The sequence below is a fragment of the Polypterus senegalus genome, chromosome 13 (genome assembly GCF_016835505.1).
Source record: "Polypterus senegalus isolate Bchr_013 chromosome 13, ASM1683550v1, whole genome shotgun sequence".
Lineage (NCBI taxonomy): Eukaryota > Metazoa > Chordata > Cladistia > Polypteriformes > Polypteridae > Polypterus > Polypterus senegalus.
In genome coordinates, this window is record NC_053166.1 from 21,679,486 (window position 1) to 21,699,773 (window position 20,288).

At 43.5% G+C, this 20,288-nt stretch overlaps 1 protein-coding gene across 2 annotated transcripts in view; it reads right to left on the reverse strand.

Moving 5' to 3' along the window:
• camk2a (calcium/calmodulin-dependent protein kinase II alpha) overlaps window positions 1-20,288 on the reverse strand; it is a 410,473-nt gene that overhangs the window by 20,711 nt on the left and 369,474 nt on the right. For both annotated transcript variants that reach the window (XM_039774535.1, XM_039774534.1), the window contains exons 14-15: window positions 14,949-14,997; window positions 12,120-12,195 (exon numbers count right to left, since the gene is read on the reverse strand). In XM_039774535.1, coding sequence (XP_039630469.1) covers window positions 12,120-12,195; window positions 14,949-14,997 — 125 coding nt within the window. The remainder of the gene's footprint in view (window positions 1-12,119; window positions 12,196-14,948; window positions 14,998-20,288) is intronic.

Consider the following 20,288-nt stretch of genomic DNA (forward strand, 5'->3'; position numbering starts at 1 on the left):
TCCAGTTGTGAACTTTGACCCGGACCCACACAGACGGACAACATAGTTCCACCACACACTATTTATTTACACTATTTACAAATTACGTGCAACCCAAAACCCCAGTGCCTCTTGCACCGATTCCCCAAAGTCCAGGGCTCACAGTCTCTGTGCCTTTCTTTCCTGGCTTTTCCTCTCTCCAGCTCTGTCCACTTCCACCCGACATCCACTGCTCACTGAAGCGAGGCGGACCCTTATATATGATTCCCGGACAAGCACCAGTGTTTTCCCGTCATTCTTCCCTTGGCCACGCCCCAGCGTGGCAGAAGTGCCGGCTGTCCTCCCGGCAGCTCTCCAGGTGTCGTCCAAAGTCTTCCCCCCGGCTCTTCCTGGTGTGGCAGAAGTGCCGGGCTCCCGGGATAATCAGGCACTGGGGCGCCGCCTGGCGGTGGCCACGGGTCCCTACAGGACTGGGCTTCCAAGCCCTTTACCCGAGGCCCCCAACATAACCAGGACGGATGCCCCCTCTCGGTCTGGAGGAGGCACAAGCCCTCCTCTGAGCCCGGCCGGGGACCACACTGCTGTATAAGATATATAAGACTAATGACTGCAAAGAGAACCGTAGCGCGTATGAGAAAATGAGGGCAACCATTAAGAAGGATATCAGAGAGGCTAAAAGACAGTTGGAGAGGAATATAGCAGATAAGGCGAAAGAAGACCCCAAGAGATTCTTTCAGTATTTTAGTAGGGCAGCAGTAGCTCAGTTGGTAGAGCGGGTTGTCCAGCAATCAGAGGGTCGCAGGTTCGATCCTGGCTCCCAGCATGAGAATGCAGCTGTTGTGTCCTTGGGCAAGACACTTAACCTACCTTGCCTGCTGGTGGTGGTCAGAAGGATTGGTGGCGCCAGTGTTCGGCAGCCTCACTTCTGTCAGTGTGCCCCAGGGCAGCTGTGGCTACATAGTAGCTTATCATCACCAGCGTGAATGGGTGAATGACTGTTGTGTTGTAAAGCGCCTAGGGGGGTTCTTGAACTCTAGTTAGGCGCTATATCAAATACAGGCATTTTACCATTTAGTAGTAAAAGAACAGTTAAGGAGGAGGTCAAGTTCATCAGGAATAGTAAAGGGGAATTAAAAGATACAGACAATGAAATAGCAGATGCCCTAAACTTACATTTTTCTGAGGTGTTTACAAGTGAGCAAGTGGATAACCTGCCAGAGGTAAACACAACTACTAAGGAGGTACTGAGGGATTTGGAAATTGTAGAGGGAGAAGTGCTGCTCCGATTAAATAAGCTGAGATCAAACAAATCACCAGGCCCAGATAATATTTATCCTCGTGTTCTTAAGGAGGCTAGTGAGTACATATATAAACCCTTGACACATATTTTTAGGAAGTCACTGTGCACTGGAGAGATTCCAAAGGACTGGAAAATGGCAAATATCATCCCATTATATAAAAAGGGTGACAGGGCAGATCCAAGCAACTATAGGCCAGTAAGCTTAACAAGCATCACAGGAAAATTAATGGAAGGAATTATTAAGGATAAGATTGAGCAACACATGGCAAGGACAGGAGTTATTCTGAACAGTCAGCATGGGTTCAGAAGAGGGAGGTCGTGTTTTACTAACATGTTGGAATTCTATGAGGAGGCAACAAAAGGATACGATCAAAGTGGAGCTTATGATATTATTTATCTGGACTTTCAGAAAGCATTTGATAAGGTGCCACATGAGAGGTTGGGCATCAAGTTAAAAGAAGTGGGAGTTCAGGGTGATGTTTTTAGATGGGTGCAGAATTGGCTCAGACACAGGAAGCAGAGGGTGATGGTGCAAGGAACCTCATCAGAACTGGCCGATGTTAAGAGTGGTGTTCCACAGGGGTCAGTGCTAGGGCCGCTGCTATTTTTAATATATATAAATGATTTAGATAGGAATATAAGTAACAAGCTGGTTAAGTTTGCAGATGATACCAAGATAGGTGGATTAGCAGATAATTTGGAATCCGTTATATCATTACAGAAGGACTTGGATAGCATACAGGCTTGGGCAGATTTGTGGCAGATGAAATTTAATGTCAGTAAATGTAAAGTATTACACATAGGAAGTAAAAATATTAGGTTTGAATACACAATGGGCGGTCGGAAAATCGAGAGTACACCTTATGAGAAGGATTTAGGAGTCATAGTGGACTCCAAGCTATCACCTTCCAAACAGTGTTCAGAAGCCATTAAGAAGGCTAACAGAATGTTAGGTTATATAGCGCCTTGATCTGTGGAGTACAAGTCCAAGGAGGTTATGCTCAACCTTTATAATGCACTGGTGAGGCCTCATCTTGAGTACTGTGTGCAGTTTTGGTCTCCAGGCTACAAAAAGGACATAGCAGCACTAGAAAAGGTCCAGAGAAGAGCGACTAGGCTGATTCCAGGTCTACAGGGGTTGAATTATGAGGAAAGATTAAAAGAGCTGAGCCTTTACAGTTTAAGCAAAAGAAGATTAAAAGGTGACATGATTGAAGTGTTTAAAATTATGAAGGTAATTAGTACAGTGGATCGAGACTTGTATTTTAAAATGAGTTCATCAAGAACACGGGGACACAGTTGGAAACTTGTTAAGGGTAAATTTCGCACAAACATTAGGAAGTTTTTCTTTACACAAAGAACGATAGACACTTGGAATAAGCTACCAAGTAGTGTGGTAGACAGTAAGACGTTAGGGACTTTCAAAACTCGACTTGATGTTTTCTTGGAGGAAGCAAGTGGATAGGACTGGCGAGCTTTGTTGGGCTGAATGGCCTGTTCTCGTCTAGATTGTTCTAATTCTAATTCACACAGTTTAAGCAAAAGGAGATTTTTTTGACTGAAGTGTTTAAAGTTATGAATGGAATTAGTCCAGCAGATCGAGACAGTGCCTTCAAAACGAGTTCAATAGGAACACAGGGACACAGCTGAAAACTTGGTTAAGGTAAATTTCGCACAAACGTTAGGGAAGTTTTTCTTCATGCACAGAACCATAAACACTTGGAATAAGCTACCAAGTAGTGTGTTGGACAGTAGGACGTTGGGGACTTTCAAAACTTGACTTGATAGTTATTTTAGAAGAATTAAGTGCATAGGACTGGAGGGAGTTGTTGGGCTGAATGGCCTGTTTTTGTCCAGATTATGCTAAAGTGTCAGACAACTGAGCACCTTTGATGACTTGCAACTTATTCCCTTCATTGAGGAACTGATCAGAAACCATCTTCATTCATATATTTCACAGTTGCAGGTGCTCTCTGGTTGCTGTTACCTTCATTATTTTTATTTTTACACGCCATTATATGCCTTTCATCGTGAGGCACTTCGTGAATTTCTAGAACTCTTTTGAGTGTCACAGGACACCCACACACCTGGTCAATTCAGGAGCTCCTGTAAGTGACTGCCTTGGAGAGATGTGGCCAATCAGCACGAAACCCACACAAGTTCTATATTTATGACACAGGAAATGATGGATGCTATGTATTGAGTGGAGAATATTAAGCTATTCCATAACTTATTCAGACAAAATTACTTCTTAAAAAAGTCCCAAGAATATAAATGCTTTGTGCTGTTATAGCGAGCTCAATCACAGAAGCTGAGAAGTAGTTAAAGCCTGAAGCGCCAGACATTTCCAGAAGCCTCTGACTGAGGTGACTAACGGCCTGCTAATCTGCAGAGCTGCAACAGGTCACTGGGGGTATTCGTGTGTGTTTGTTTGCTGCGTATATACACTTAGTGACCACTTGATGAGGTCCACCTGCTCCTATACGATAGGTCTAATTTGTTACTAACCCTCACTCATTCTGTTTCTCTTTTCAGTACTCAAATATGGCACTTGGTGCCACTGCCCACCTGCCAAGTTGTTTTGCCTGCCTAAGGTAAAGTCATCTCTGCTGGAGGATTGCAGGATTCATTGGGTAGAGGGGTTCTTTCATCAGACTGCCTGGCCCAGCACAGGCTGAGGTACTGTGAACAAATCCAAATAGTATTATGTGATACCAGAAACGGCGTACTACACGATAACGTGCAGTGAATACACCTGACTTATAGTATTCATCCTCTTTCTCTGTACGTGTATCATTTGTTTGCTCAGAGGTTAATACGCTTGCTGTTTCCTGAGCAGGTCTTCTTTTCTCCACCCTAGCATTGCGCTTCTTCTCTTCTTCTGTCAGCATCTTTTTGCGTTAAAACTGATTAAGTACATGTTTGTGCTGCAATTACTTAATACGTTTTCTTTAATTTTTCACTTAAGCTGGCACTTAAGTCTTCAATCTGCCTCAAGAATGATTTAAGATATGAAGAGGTAGGAGAAGTGACGGCGAAGGTGGTAGGGAATGAGAACGGCGCCCGTATGCATGTGCTGCATGGCTGCCCGCTGCTGAGAGTTGATTCTAGAATAAAATAAAAATAAAAAAAGTAATAAAAATCATCACCCTGATAGCAGACAGTAGAGGTTACATAGTATATGTGTACCAAATTTCAGGTCAATTGGTCAAACGGTTTGCAAGCAACAGGTGATTTAAAATCCTAGACAGACAAAAGGACAGCCATGGTAGCGTATTATAGAAGAAGATCATCTACTGTTGAAGTCTGCTCTGTACTTGTAATATTTTTATTTTACGATTATATTGTATTGAGGATTTGTTCTGTTCTGTGTATTGTATTGTATTGATCCCCTTTTTTTTGATACCCACTGCACGCCCAACCAACCTGGAAAGGGGTCTCTCTTTGAACTGCCTTTCCCAAAGTTTCTTACTTTTTTTCCCTACAAGTGTATTTTTTTTTTTTTGGGAGTTTTTCTTTGTCTTCTTAGAGAGTCGAGGCTGGGGGGCTGTCAAGAGGCAGGGCCTATTAAAGCCCATTGCGGCACTTCTTGTGTGATTTTGGGCTATATGAAAATGTATTGTATTGTATTGTATTGTATTGTATTGTGGCGGGGGGCGGCACAGTGGCGCAGTGGTAGCACTGCTGCCCCACAGTTTGGAGACTCAGGTTCGCTTCCCGGGTCCTCCATGCGTGGAATTTGCATGTTCTCCCAGTGTCTGCGTGGGTTTCCTCCCACAATCCAAAGACATGCAGGTTAGGTGGATTGGCGATTCTAAATTGGGCTTGGTGGCTTGGTGTGTGGGTGTGTTTGTGTGTGTCCTGCGGTGGGTTGGCACCCTGCCCTGGTTTGATTCCTGCCTTGTGTCCTGTGTTGGCTGGGATTGGCTCCATCAGACCGGGTTAGAAAATGGATGGATAGATGGATTTATTGTATTGGGGTGGTGCAGTGGGTAGCACTGCTGCCTCACAGTTAGGAGACCAGGGTTCAATTCCCAGGTCCTCCCTGCATGGAGTTTGTATGTTCTCTCCGTGTCTGTGTGGGTTTCCTCCCACAGTCCAAAGACATGCAGGTTAGGTGGATTGGCGATTCTAAATTGTCCCTAGTGTGTGTGTGCATGCCCTGCGGTGGGCTGGCACCCTGCCCAGAGTTTGTTTCCTGCCTTGTGGCCTGTGTTGGCTGGGATTGGCTCCTGCAGACCCTGTAGTTAGGATATAGCAGGTTGGATAATGGATGGATGGATGTATTGTATTGTAATGCAAACAGCATGCCATTCCAAGCAGCCAATTGCATGGCTGCAACTTTATAGAAAGCACACATATACAGGAGATTTAGCTGTTCTTAGATGAAAATTTAGAATGGGCAAGACATGCAATCTTAAAGGTCATGAAGTGGTACAATAAGCTAATATTGCTTATTGTTCCAACATCTGAGATGTATATTAGGTGCCTTCCTGGGATTTTCATGCATTACAGTGTCTAAACTTTACAGCTAAACAGGCGATACAAGTAAGAGGCAGCTCTGTGGTAAAAAGAGTGTTAATGGGAAACACCAGAGAAGATTTAATCAAGCTAACAGAAAGTCCATCCGCAAATCCTCCGATCACAAGAGTGATGTGTTCAGAAGGTTTATCCCTGCATACACAACACATTGGATCTTAACTAGATGGGCCTAAACGGAGTATGACGACAAGTTCCACTTTTGTCAACAAGGCCACAGCTCTTGATCAGCAATGTCACCTGGTCTGACAAATCTCGACATCTGCTGCAAAATGCAGATGGCTGGGATGGAATGTGGAATAAACAGCATTGATCCACCGTATGTCAGAGTGTAGAATGGAGTGTAGTAGTGGAACGGTAGAAGAAATGTTTTCTTGGCACACATTAGACCTCTTAATACCGCTAAGTGTCATTTGAAGATCACAGAGTTTTAATCATTGTTGGTGACCGTGTATGTCTCTTTTTGGCCACAGTCTGTCCTTTTGTAAATGGCAGATATAAGATTTACAACAAGCTGGTTCCAGAAAAATGATAGTGACTTCAGTTTACTCTTACAGTCTGGAGATTCACCGCACCTCAATAAATAATTTTATCTTTGGGATGAGGTGGAACAGGAACTTTCCACCCTGAATCTCTCTTTCTCTAAGCTCCATACTCGATATACAGTTGTACTTGAAAGTTTGTAAACCCTTCAGAATTTTCTATATTTCTGTATAAATGTGACCTAAAACATCATCAGATTTTCACTCAAGTCCTGAAAGTAGATAAAGAGAAACCAGTTAAACAAATGAGACAAAAATATTATACTTGGTCATTTATTTATTAAGGAAAATGATCACATATTACATACTGTATTTGTGAGTAGCAAAGGTATGTGAACCTTTGCTTTCGGTATCTGTTGTGACCCCCATTTGCAGCAAAAACTGCAACTAAACGTTTTCGGTAACTTTTGATCATTTCTGCACACCGGCTTGGAGGAATTTGAGCCCATTCCTCCATACAGAACAGCTTTAACTCTGGGATGTTGGTGGGTTTCCTCACATGAACTGCTCGCTTCAGGTCCTTCCACAACATTTCGATTGGATTAAGGTCAGGACTTTGACTTGGCCATTCCAAAACATTAACTTTATTCTTCTTTAACCATTCTTTGGTAGAACGACTTGTGTGCTTAGGGTCGTTGTCTTGCTGCATGACCCACCTTCTCTTGAGATTCAGTTGATGGTCAGATGTCCTGATATTTTCCTTTAGAGTTCTCTGATATAATTCAGAATTCATTGTTCCATCAATGAAGGCAAGCCGTCCTGGCCCAGATGCAGCAAAAAAGGCCCAAACCATGATACTACCACCACCATGTTTCACAGATGGGATGAGGTTCTTATGCTGGAATGCAGTGTTTTCCTTTCTCCAAACATAACGCTTTTCATTTAAACCAAAAAGTTCTATTTTGGTCTCATCCATCCACAAAACATTCTTCCAGTAGCCGCCTGGTTTGTCCACGTGATCTTTAGCAAACTGCAGACGAGCAGCAATGTTTTTTTTGGAGAGTAGTGGCTTTCTCCTTGCAACCCTGCCATGCACACCGTTGTTGTTCAGTGTTCGCCTGATGGTGGACTCATGAACATGAACATTAGCCAATGTGAGAGAGGCCTTCAGCTGCTTAGAAATTACCCTGGTGTCCTTTGTGACCTCGCTGACTATTACACGCCTCGCTCTTGGAGTGATCTTTGTTGGTCGACCACTCCTGGGGAGGGTAACAATGGTCTTGAATTTCCTCTATTTGTACACAATCTATCTGACTGTGGATTGGTGGAGTCCAAACTCTTTAGAGATGATTTTGTAACCTTTTCCAGCCTGATGAGCATCAATAACTTTTTTTCTGAGGTCCTCAGAAGTCTCCTTTGTTCGTGCCATGATACACTTCCACAAACATGTGTTGTGAAGAGCAGACTTTGACAGATCCTGTTCTTTAAATAACACAGGGTGCCCACTCACACCTGATTGGCATCCCATTGATTGAAAACACCAGACTCGAATTTCACCTTCAAACTAACTGATTATCCTAGAGGTTTTTGCTACTCAGAAATTCGATCATTTTCCTCAAAAAATAAATGACCAAGTATAATATTTTTGTCTCATTTCTTAACTGGTTTCTCTTTATCTACTTTTAGGACTTGAGTGAAAATCTGATGATGTTTTAGGTCATATAATATAGAAAATTCTAAAGGGTTCACAAACTTTCAAACACAACTGTAGATGTTGGTACCCATGGTCTTCCACCTCTCTTTTCCTTGCCTTACAAAAAATCTCATTGCAACTCATGTTGTTGTCATAGCATCTCACAACATTTTCCACTTCTTCTTGCTGTTTTCCCATTGACTTGACCAGTAATGCACCACTTTCAACATCATCAGCTCTGATGATGCATCCCAACCATTTTTATTGTCTATTCTTTCTCTGACTCCGTAAATGTCTTTTCACGTGTACTCTTTTTAACACTTCTTCATTTATTACTTCATCTGACCAAGAAAGTTTTTAGCATTCTTTTAAGAAACCTTATCTCACTTGTCTCTAGTCTCCATTCAATCTGAATATGTAACTGAAAAATCTGCAGGAGCTCCATGATGGGTTTGAGTCGCAATCTTTAAGAAATGTTTCCAATACCTTGTTGAGAAGACGATCGAACTTGACTATCTAGAGGAAGTAAAAGTTGTAACAAGGTTTCTGTAGGTGAACCTGCGGTAGGATCATTACCGAGCATGCTGACCTGTCGTTGGACGGTTGGACCCAAAACCTCTCAGGCCCGCTTCCCCGTTCTCTCTCAGGAGAGGCGGTGGGGCCGGGGTGGAGGGGTGGAAGGGGCGTCCTTCCCCTCTCCCCCCGTTCCACCCTCCGTGCCCAACTCTGCCTTGCGTCCCGTCCCTCGCTCTGTGAGGTCGGGGGCGCCGGCGGGTCCTCCCCGGGGCGCAGCCCAGACATGTGTGGCCCTGGAGAGGCCTGGGTGGAGTTCTGGAAAAAAAAGGGGTGCTTACTCATTCTCATACTGGTGCAACTAATACATTTGCCAGTTTGTATATCGATTAATAGGTATGGAGTGAGATGCCACCAAACTGGTAAAGAGCAGAAATGGTTTGCCAAGGCATCAGACAATGCATGAGCAGCCACTGGTAAAAGACCAACACAAAGTAGAGGGAGAATGAAAATTCTTGACATCAGTGTTGGCAGGTGGGCTTTACTCAATTGTGCCCCACATATAGAATGACAATCTTGTTAAAGGTAACTTTCATAAACGTATATGTTAGGAAGCGTCTCTTCACACAAGGAACACATGCAATAAATGCTCAAGTAGTGTGGTAGAGAGTAGGATTTTAGAGACCTTCAAAACTTGGCTTGATGTTGTTTTGAAATTAGATGGCTAGGACTGGTAAGCTTTACTGGACCGAATTGCCTGTTTTCCGTAATTATATTAGTTTTCCTATGTTTACTAAGATGCACTTGTGTTTTTCCCTTGACGTCATAATGCCAGACACTCCGAGTCATCCTGCTCAGCAACTACCTGGCAAGCAAGTCAACACAGGATAAAAATGGTGGCATAACATAGTATTGTGGCATTTTCCCTCTTAAGGCAAACACACAGATGATTCCAAGAAAAAAATATTGTCTTTAATGCATCATCAGTACATGCAGGAGACAGAAACAGAAGTTAAAATGCAGTATATACACACAAACATGGAGACATAGACACAAGAAACAGTGAAAGAGCCCCTGGATGGCCCTCACATCCAATGACTTCCTTGGCTATGTTCTCGGACACCTTCAAGCACCTTCCATCCCCTCTTTTTTTACCTGTCAGCCTTTCACTAATGTCACCTAATCCTCTAATGGCTTAGTGGGTCATTGCAGTATAATAATTTTTAGACAGTTTCCAGGAAGGGTTGGCTTACTCATAACTACCAGAAATGGTACTATCACAGAATTTATAATATCACTACGGCATCTGATTACAGCCTTGTAAATCACAAAACTAACCATCACTGATGCCTTGTGTGACCATTAGCTCGCTTCTTGGTGTTCCTCTTCATCCTTTCCCACTTCTATGTGAAGTCAATATGTAGGGGTGCTACATGAATGGGGTGTCAGGGATGCCAGGGGCAACGACCCGGCCGGGACGCCGTGAGGGACCGGAAGAGGGTCAGAGCCCACCCTGGATCACGTGGGGGCCGCCTTCCTGAGCGAGTGACTCCGACCAAAGGGGCATGGAGGCCTCGGAGGGGGTGCCGAACGAGGGGGCCCCGGGGTGCTGGTAAAAGGGGGGAGTGCAACCTGTGTGAGGCGCAGGGGAGCACCAAGTGGTGGTGCGCAGGCTGCATCTCCGCCCCTGTACTTGCTTGGAGAGCGGGACTGGACCCCGGCTGTCCTGGAGTAGGACCCGCTTCGGGACTGTGCTGCCCTCGTGGGACGGGTCACTCTTTCCCACGAGTGGTCTTCGCTGGCTGTGGGGCACTGTCAGGGATGCCAGGGACAACGACCCGGCCGGGACGCTGTGAGGGACTGGAAGAGGGTCAGAGCCCACCCTGGATCACGTGGGGGCCGCCTTCATGGTTGCTCTGGGGGCTCCACCCTGTAGGGGCCCGTGGTCACTGCCAGGAGGCGCCCCAATGCCTTGGGGACCTGTTACCCCAGCACTTCCGCCACACCAGGAAGTGCTGGGGGGAAGATTTAGGACGGCACCCGGAGAGCTGCCGGGAGGAAAGCCGGCACTTCCGCCACGCTGGGGCGTGGCCAGAGGCAGAATGGCGGGAACACCTGGGGCTCATCCGGGGACTGTTTAAAAGGGGCTGTCTCCATTCATTCAGCGCTGGAGTTGGGTGGAAGCAGGACGAGGCACGAGGAGAGTGTGGAGGCGGCCCAAAGAAAGGCATTTGTGGCCAGGACTGTGTGTGTTTGGGGTTTGTGCACTATTTGGACTGAACTGGGTCTGTGTGACCATTGCAATTGTTGTAAATATTGTAAATAAACGTGTGGTGGTTTGATGAACAACATGTCCGCCTGTCTGTGGGACGTCTTAAATGTGTTTTGTGCTGAGTTGCGTCTTTAATAGCATTGTCCTAATTAAGGAGGAAGGAGAGAGCTGTAGAGCCGTGACCTCTCGAAGGAAATGTCTCTGTCAATCACATCAATTCCATCTGGGCCATTGCTATATAAACAAGAGGATGAACAGAAATGGGGGATCAATTACAACCCAGACACTTCAATTGGAAACCAAAGAAAGACGCCAATATGGAATTTACACCCTTTTCACGCTTGCTGCTTTCAATGCCCAACCATGAAACTGCTTCACCATCACCACGCAAACCCTGGGGTTCAGGATCATACTGAAACGCCAAGGAGAGCACGGTGAGACTGCTTTTTGTCATTTGGGGAGGGAGCGATCAACCATTTTCACCCGTATGTTATTTACTGGGGACACTTATCAGCCAGACAAGGTTCACTTTCATTGCTCATCTTCCGTTTACTCTTTTGGACTTTTATGTGTGTTTTGTGTTCTCCGTGTGTCGTCTCTGTTTCGTGTTCAGTGTAGGGACAAGGGAGGGTTTGTATTGTATATTTATTGCTGCACCTTTTATTATTATATTCTGTCGGTCACTTTTGGGGTTGTGTGTTATTTTGGGGGTGGTTGGGGTGTGATATACATACATTGTTTGGAGTTTATTTCATTTCTTTTTATCAATATATATTCACTTTATCATTTCACATACTGTTTGCCGTTTTGCTTATTTTGATCGTCGATTGGGGAAGTATTTTGGAAGAAGTCTAGTCTAACGTTCCTTCAGGTTGCCAGGCCACAGGTCTTAGTGGTGTAGTTGCCAGCCCAGACGATGGGGTCAGCACCTTCTCCAAACAGCTTGGTCCTGCACCTCCTTCTCTGTCAGACTTTTTTTCCTTCAGATCTTCTTTTACATTATCCATACACCTCTGATTCATTCCTCCTCGATTTCTCTTTCCCTGTCCTTTCACTCCCATCATGCTTTTACCCATATATACAATGTCTCTCCTTATCACAAATCCATACCACTTTAACCGCAAACCTCTCGACGCCATCAGTACTCAACCATCCCTGTCGTCTCATTCCCAGCTGCTCTTATTGGTTTGAGGTTATGGAGACAAACGTACACGACCTGTATTTTCTCCAGGGATTCCCAGGGTTGGCCAGTCCAGTTTCCAATAACACACACAAAACATATTTTTCTATAAAAAAGCCAAGTAGAATGAGCATGCCTAGAAAATTGGAAAAATAACTTACGTGTAACTCTCAAAGTCTCCATTGCTGATGGCTTCAATAAGTTGTTCCGTCACTTTAATTATCTCTTGTTTCCTCACTGTAAGAAATGCACAATGGACAGGAGATATTTGAGCATTCTTGCCATGCAGTTATTTCACTGTAAGCACGTGCATGACAGAAAATATGCCCCTATAAGCAGGTATACCAAGCCTCCTATGGCAAAGAGGAATCCCCTGAAAGATTCATCTGTGTGATCTGGGCCTGATATTTAGGGTTTGAGCTAGTGAAGGGAACTGTTAATGCTATGGCAAAAAAAAAACATTTTAGACAATCATGAACTGCCAACTTTGTGGCAAGAGTGGGCGGAAGGTTGTACTCTAAAACTGTGCCCCTGTGAACAAAGCCAGGTCTATAAAGACAAGAAAGAACTTGAGTGGCCTGCACAGAGTACTGATCTCAGTCCTACTGAACACCTTTAGGATACATCGGAACACCGATTGTCAGCCAGGTTTCCTTGTCCAACATCAGTACCTGACCTCACAAATGCTCTTTTGGCTGAATGGGCACAAATTCCCAAAGATACACTCCAAAATCTTGTGGAAATCCTTCCCATGGGTCATCTACATATTAATTCTCCGTATTTTGGAATGTAATGTCCAACAAGCTTATATAGGGTGGTCCAGATCTAATTATGCAATTTTCATTACGCTATAACTTATTAAGTTTATTACAAAGTCACCTGAAAAATCCTGAACCATCGAGAAGTGTGCGAACTGAAAACATGAAGAACCATCTTCGCGCCGAACTGGAATCGTCCCTGCAAAAATCAAAGTCATCCAGATGATCTGGATCTACATAATTAGATCTGGACCACCCTGTATAGGTATGACCATCAGGTGTCCACAAACATTTGTCCAAAGGTTGTATTTGGTATCAGATGGTGTGCTGGGGAGGCAGCATGAAGAGGAAGGGCACCTCACACCTGGACAAACTTCTTAGGAAGGCAGGCTCTATTGTAGGCACGGAGCTGGACAGTTTGACATCTGTGGCAGAGCGACGGGCACTGAGCAGGCACCTGTCAATCATGGAGAACCCACTGCATCCACTGAACAAGATCATCTCCAGACAGAGGAGCAGCTTCAGCGACAGACTGAGGAGATCGTTCAGACCCCCACACTATGCGACTCTTCAATTCTACCCCCTTGGGGGGTAAACGTTAACATACAAAATTATTGTCTGTTTTGCCTGCATTTTTATTACTCTTTAATTTAATATTGTTTTGATCAGTATGCTGCTGCTGGAGTATGTGAATTTCCCCTTGGGATTAATAAAGTCTATCTATCTATCTATCTATCTATCTATCTATCTATCTATCTATCTATCTATCTATCTATCTATCTATCTATCTATCTATCTATCTATCTATCTATCTATCTATCTATCTATCTATCTATCATATCTATCTATCTATCTATCTATCTATCTATCTATCTATCTATCTATCATATAGTGCCTTTCATCTATCTATCTATCTATTTTTCAATTGATATGTCACTTTCCCACTTTGGGAGCTGGAATTCATGACTTGGGGAAAAATAAGTGTATTTGCAAAAATATGATTTAGGTACAAGGAAAGAATGATTCTGCAAGGTGCTGTAAATAACAGAAGTTGAGATGTATACCCCTGATCTTGAATTCACAATATGATTCGATTATATAGGGTTGGTCAGTACATATAACTATAAACATAGGTCTTTTTTATACACTATATTGCCAAAAGTATTTGGACGACTGCCTTTACACACACATGAATTTTAATGACATCCGATTCTGAATACATAGGCTTTAATATAGAGTTGGCCCACCCTTTGCAGCTCCAACAGCTTCAACTCTTCTGGGAAAGCTTTCCACGAGGTGCAGGAGTGTGTTTAGGGGAATTTGTGACCAGAGGAGCATTTATGAGGTCAGGCACTGATGTTGGACGAGAACGCCTGGCTCGCTTGCAATCTCCGATCGAATTCATCCCAAAGGTTTTCTGTCGGGTTGAGATCAGGGCTCTGTGAAGACCACTCAAGTTCCTTTGTGTACTGGTGCGTGCGCAGTCTTGTTGCCATCCCCAAACTGTTCCCACAAAGTTGGGAGAATGAAATTGTCCAAAATGGCTTTGTATGCTGAAGCATTAAGAGTTCCTTTCACTGAAAGTAAGGGGCCAAACCCAACCCCTGAAAAACAACCCCACACCATAATCCCCGCTCCACCAAACTTTACACTTGGCTCGGCCACAGAAACCCATTTCATGAAGCTCTCTCTCTACGCTGCACTGTTCTTGAGCTTTTGGAGGTCTGTAGCTGTTGAATCTGCAGAAATCTGCCGACTTCTGCACACAGTGCACCAAAGCATGTTCTCTCTGATTTTACATGGCTTAGCACTTTGTGGCTGAGTTGCTGTTATTCCCAATTGTTTCCACTTTGTTATAATACCACTAACAGTTGACTGTGGAATATTAGGTAGAGAGGAAATTTCACGAATGGACTTATGGCACAGGTGGCATCCTATCACGGTACCAGGCTTGTATTCACTGAGCTCCTGAGAGAGACCCATTCTGTCAGAAATGTTAGTAGAAGCCAGCAGTCTGCATGCCTAGGTGCTCGATGTTATACACCTGTGGCCATGGAAGTGATTGGAACACCAGAATTCAATGATTTGGTTGTCCCAATACTTTTGGCGATATAGTGTATATGTAGGTTAGGCTGTGAAAAAGCCAACTTCCCGATTTCCTTTTTTACTGCAACTGTTTCTGCACTAAGTATCATTGAGCACAGTAGAACATGAAAAGAATTTTTACTGTACCTTTGGTGTCCTCATCCTCGATGGTGGTGTTAGTGCTTTCAGATGATTCCTGAAGGGAAAGGAGACCCAGTTAGAGCTCACACATCACTCCCAACACATGTATGTAATTCCTCACCAGCAGGTTTGGAGACAGATGTCTGGGAGAACAACTGGGTGTAGATGACAACATAAACAAAATATAAAGTGACCCCTCAATCTGGGATGTGTGACGCGAGCCAAAACAGTCGCAACATTAGTGTGCATGAGATGCAGAAAGCCGTAGCAGAATGAAACACTCTAAAAAAGAAAGTCCAGCTCCATTTGTTTGGCATTTGATTGCAGTCTAAAGTTGGCATTGTTTTACCCGGGCAATGGAAAATCTGGTTTGAACTGAATGCCAGACGGTTCCTGAGCGGTGGGTGTAATGTCACCACACTCTGTCAAGAGGGAATATCACACTCACCATAAGCTGAACACTGGAACTGGACTTCCTTTTCTGGAAGAGAAATGAGAATAAGTTAGACATGAATAAGGGGAATGAAGTGGGAATGGAATGGAAGAAAACGGGAGTGGAAACCGGTCTGCTGTGTATTTGGACACGCATGTGCATGTGTTATCCTCCATGGTCAGAAAGTCGGAGTTCTGAGCAAGCCAACAATATATACTGTATATACCACTTAAACAGCGGTGTTTTTTCCATATGATTAATTTGTCCAGGGTGGCACGGTGGCGCAGTAGTAGTGTTGCTGCCTTGCAGTAAGTTGACCTGGGTTCGCTTCCCGGGACCTCCCTGCATGGAGTTTGCATGTTCTCCCTGTGTCTGTGTGGGTTTCCTCTATGGCTGCTCCGGTTTCTTCCCACAGTCCAAAGACATGCAGGTTAGGTGCATTGGCGATTCTAAATTGTCCTTGGTGTGTGGGTATGTGTGTGTGTGCGCCCTATGGTGGGCTGGATCCATGCCCGGGGTTTGTTTCCTGCCTTGTGCTCTGTGTTGGCTGGGATTGGCTCCAGCAGACCCCCGTGACCCTGTAGTTAGAATATAGCAGGTTGGATAATGGATGGATGGATACCATATAAACATAATGTATATGTATATGACGAGAAGAAAGGTGGCATAGTGGTTAGCAAAACTCCTTCATGGATCCAACACCTTGGATTTGATTCCAACACCTGATGATTGTCCATGTGGAGTCTGCATGTTCTCCCTGTGTCTGTATATGGTTCCCTCTGTTTATTCAAGCTTCTATTTCCATATCTACAAAAAGGTCAATGTTAATTTGATAGGTAATTGTAAAGAATCTGGTACTTTTGCACTGGCGTGTCCACGAGTTGGCCATGTCCAGAGTTCTTTCCTGCCTTGCACCCCTAGCCCCTATGACCATGAATTGGATTAAACAAGCTTGATAATGGTATTACGAACATCTTGATGAAAACTGAAGTATGAATCCAATGCCATTTATTAAACTGAATTCTGAAATAAGACATAAGACGATCACCTCTTCTACAGCACTCTATCTTATATATAAATGTTTATGCGTGGAAGTGTGTGTGTGTCTGTTTGTCCGGCCCGGAAGTGTGAGGCTACAGCATGAAGATCAAAGAGCTGGCAAGGTGGCCTCAAGTTAATGAGTCGGAAGAAGAAAGCAGGACGAGGCTACAGCATGCAGCTGAAAGAAAGCGACATATGTCCGCTTTTCACGAGAGAACTGGATCAGGATTTTTTCTAAAATTTGCTTGAACATTCTGGTTGTTTTTGCAACGGGTATTATAGTTTCCTTGTGGTACCGATTTTTTTTTAGGGCGAGGCCCTCCTCACTCACACGCCAGCCTCCGTTCAAGTCGCTTTCCCTATTTCCACGTGTCGTAGTGCACCTTGCCTCCGCTTAGCTAGCGATACCTGTTTGTTCAGCAGACATTATCATCTACAGATTGTTAAGGAGTAACATTTGGTGATTTGGAGAGAGAGATCAGAGCTAAGTGTGTTTTAGAGGGTAGCTGCTGATTGCCAGAGATATCTCCCCATGTGAGGGACGCTCTCCCGTCAGACCTGAACGTGATCAGATACAGTGCCAACGTTTGACGTCAGAGCGTACCTACCTTCTTCTTGGCCAGAATTACACTTTTTTTAATTGGTTTTTAAAGTTTGTCCGGTTTCACTGCTACGTGGGCGGAGCCACAAGGGACAGCTAGTTACCAATAAGATGCAAGTGACAAAGGAGCCAGCAGTTCTTCATCTAGCGTGTCTCCATTTACACCTGTATGGTTTCGTCATGCACTATTTGGTTCAATAAAACACCTAAGAGAAAAATTTGACAGGCTGAAAATGATTTATTTTAGGATTCAAATCTTTTGGATGATATCCTTGGAAAGGAAAAAAGAATGGATGATATAAGAGTCCAACATTGCAGACCAAAAAGCCATAAAATGAAACAAAGTTTGAGATTGCCAAGGATTGGATTCTAAGCTGTTTTGTTGTAATGAAAATCTGTATCCACTGTGGCCCTCCAGGACCGACGTTGCCCACCCCTGCTCTAGGCTGTATGTCAAAGCTCTCTCTTTCTAGCTGATGAATCTTGAGCTTTGAGTTTCATTTCTGTCTCTGAGGCACCTTTAGGATTATAATTGGCAAGACTGTATTTGTAATTGGAAAAGTGACCATCCCTCTTATCAGCACAAACACAAACACAACGTCTGATGGCTCAACAAAACATCCACACGTGACAGGAAATGAGTCAGGTGATTATTATTATTATTTTCTTTAACTAGAGATCTTTATTTAAATACTAAGTGACAGGCAGATGGATATGGAGTTAATACAAGAAAACACTTCCAGACAGGAAATAAATGCCTTTTTTTTCTTGTGTCGATGGTATGAATTATGCTGGAAATTAAACAACGTTTATTTTGCTAATTTTTTTCCTCCACAAATTCACTACTCTATGAATCATTTCACTCATCACTAAGTGAGAAGTCAAGCAAAATGACCCCTTTTATTGGCTAACGGAACAGATTACAATATGCAGACTTTCAACCCTAACCCTTACATCTCACCTGAAGCAGTGGCCTGAGTTGGCTCGAAGGTTTGCATATCGTAATCTTTTTAGTTAGCCAATAAAAGTTGTCATTTTGCTTAACTTCTCACTATATTCATAATGGCTAACACAGTACAACACCCTAATACTACACTCATCACTAAGTAAAGTTACATTTAGGAAGTAGGAGTATATAATTAACTGAATATACACTGCCTGGCCAAAAAAAAAGTCGCCACCTGGATTTAACTAAGCAAATAGGTATGAGCCTCCTATTGGATAATTACTGCATGGGCGATTATTTTTCAGCTGGCAATACGTTATTTAACCGCAACTGGTGCAATGAGTTGCTTCTCATTTCTTAAACGACAACGTCGAAAGACACATCTCGTGGTCGTGGAAAAGATGTTAGTCTTTTTGAGAAGGGTCAAATCATTGGCATGCATTAAGCAGAGAAAACATCTAAGGAGATTGGCGAAACTACTAAAATTAGGTTAAGAACTGTCCAACGCATTATTAAAAACTGGAAGGATAGTGGGGGCCCATTGTCTTCAAGGATGAAATGTGGCCGGAAAAAAATCCTGAATGATCGTGATCGGCGATCACTTAAACGTTTGGTGAAATCAAATCGAAGAAAAACAACAGTAGAACTCAGGTCTATGTTTAATAGTGAAAGTAAGAGCATTTCCACACGCACAATGTGAAGGGAACCGAAGGGATTGGGACTGAATAGCTGTGTAGCTGTAAGAAAACCACTAATCAGTGAGGCAAACCGGAAAAAAAGGCTTCAGTTTGCTAGGGACCATAAAGATTGGACTCTGGAGCAATGGAAGAAGGTCATGTGGTCTGAGGAGTCCAGATTTACCCTGTTCCAGAGTGATGGGCGCATCAGGGTAAGAAGAGAGGCAGATGAAGTGATGCACCCATCATGCCTAGTGCCTACGGTACAAGCCTGTGGCGGCAGTGCTATGATCTGGGGTTGCTGCAGTTGGTCAGGTCTAGGTTCAGCAACAGTATGTGCTCCAAGAATGAGGTCAGCTGACTACCTGAATATACTGAATGACCAGGTTATTCCATCAATGGATTTTTTTTTCCCATGATGGCACGGGCATATTCCAAGATGACAATGCCAGGATTTATCGGGCTCAAATTATGAAAGAGTGGTTCAGGGAGCATGAGACATCATTTTCACACATGGATTGGCCACCACAGAGTCCAGACCTTAACCCCATTGAGAATCTTTGGGATGTGCTGGAGAAGGCTTTGCGCAGCGGTCAGACTCTACCATCATCAATGCAAGATCTTGGTGAAAAATGAATGCAACACTGGATGGAACTAAATCTTGTGACACAGCAGAAGCTTATCGAAACAATGCCACAGCGAATGCGTGCCGTAATCAAAGTTAAAGGCGGTCCAACGAAATATTAGAGTGTGTGACCTTTTTTTTTTGGTGGCGACTTTTGTTTTGGCCAGGCAGTTAGGAAACATTTACAGTATGAGACACAATATACAAAGGATATATAAAAGAAAGCGATTAATGCATCTCATAAATAAAAAATACTATGGAAACATTTAATAAAAAGCACCTAGAGACACATTGACGAAACACAGTGAGAAAATGGTGCCATCCTAAAAGCGTGAATGTTTTTATTAAAGCAGTCAGAGGTTCACGAGGACCTGGAAGTGAACGTAGCCCAGACTACTGGAACCAGGAACTCAAACAGGATTTAGCGACAGTCCAATGGGGGAAATACAAACTCATATTCAACAAATCAAAAAGCCAAGAATACCCAAATGAAACTCGAACAGCAGCACACACTGGAATGACCCGACAGGAAGTGATTTATATCGCTGTGCTGATGACATAATCGGGGCGCGACATCCCGGGCAAGTCCATTGCAAATCTAAAGCATTGCATAATATCAAACCCACAGATTGGCATCACGGTAAAAATATAAATGAATGACACTAATATTAACTTTTGAAATGAGCTTTTGATGCAATATATTATTGTCTAATTAGATTTGTAATTAAAATTAGCATCTCTGAAGAGCTCTAAATTTGCTGAAGATAATGTTTCCTCTTCATTAAAACTGATATGAATTTGTAACAATTTGTTTAGGGCCAGGGGCAGGAACTGAACCTGTAACCTTGAAGTTTAAAGTCCAGTTCCTTATAATAATAATAATATCAATTCTTTACATTTATATAATGCTTTTCTTGCTAATCAAAGCACTTTACATAGTGAGTGGGGAGCCACTTCAACCACCACTAATGTGTAGCACCCACCTGGATGATGCGACGGCAGCCATTTTGTGTCAGTGCGCTC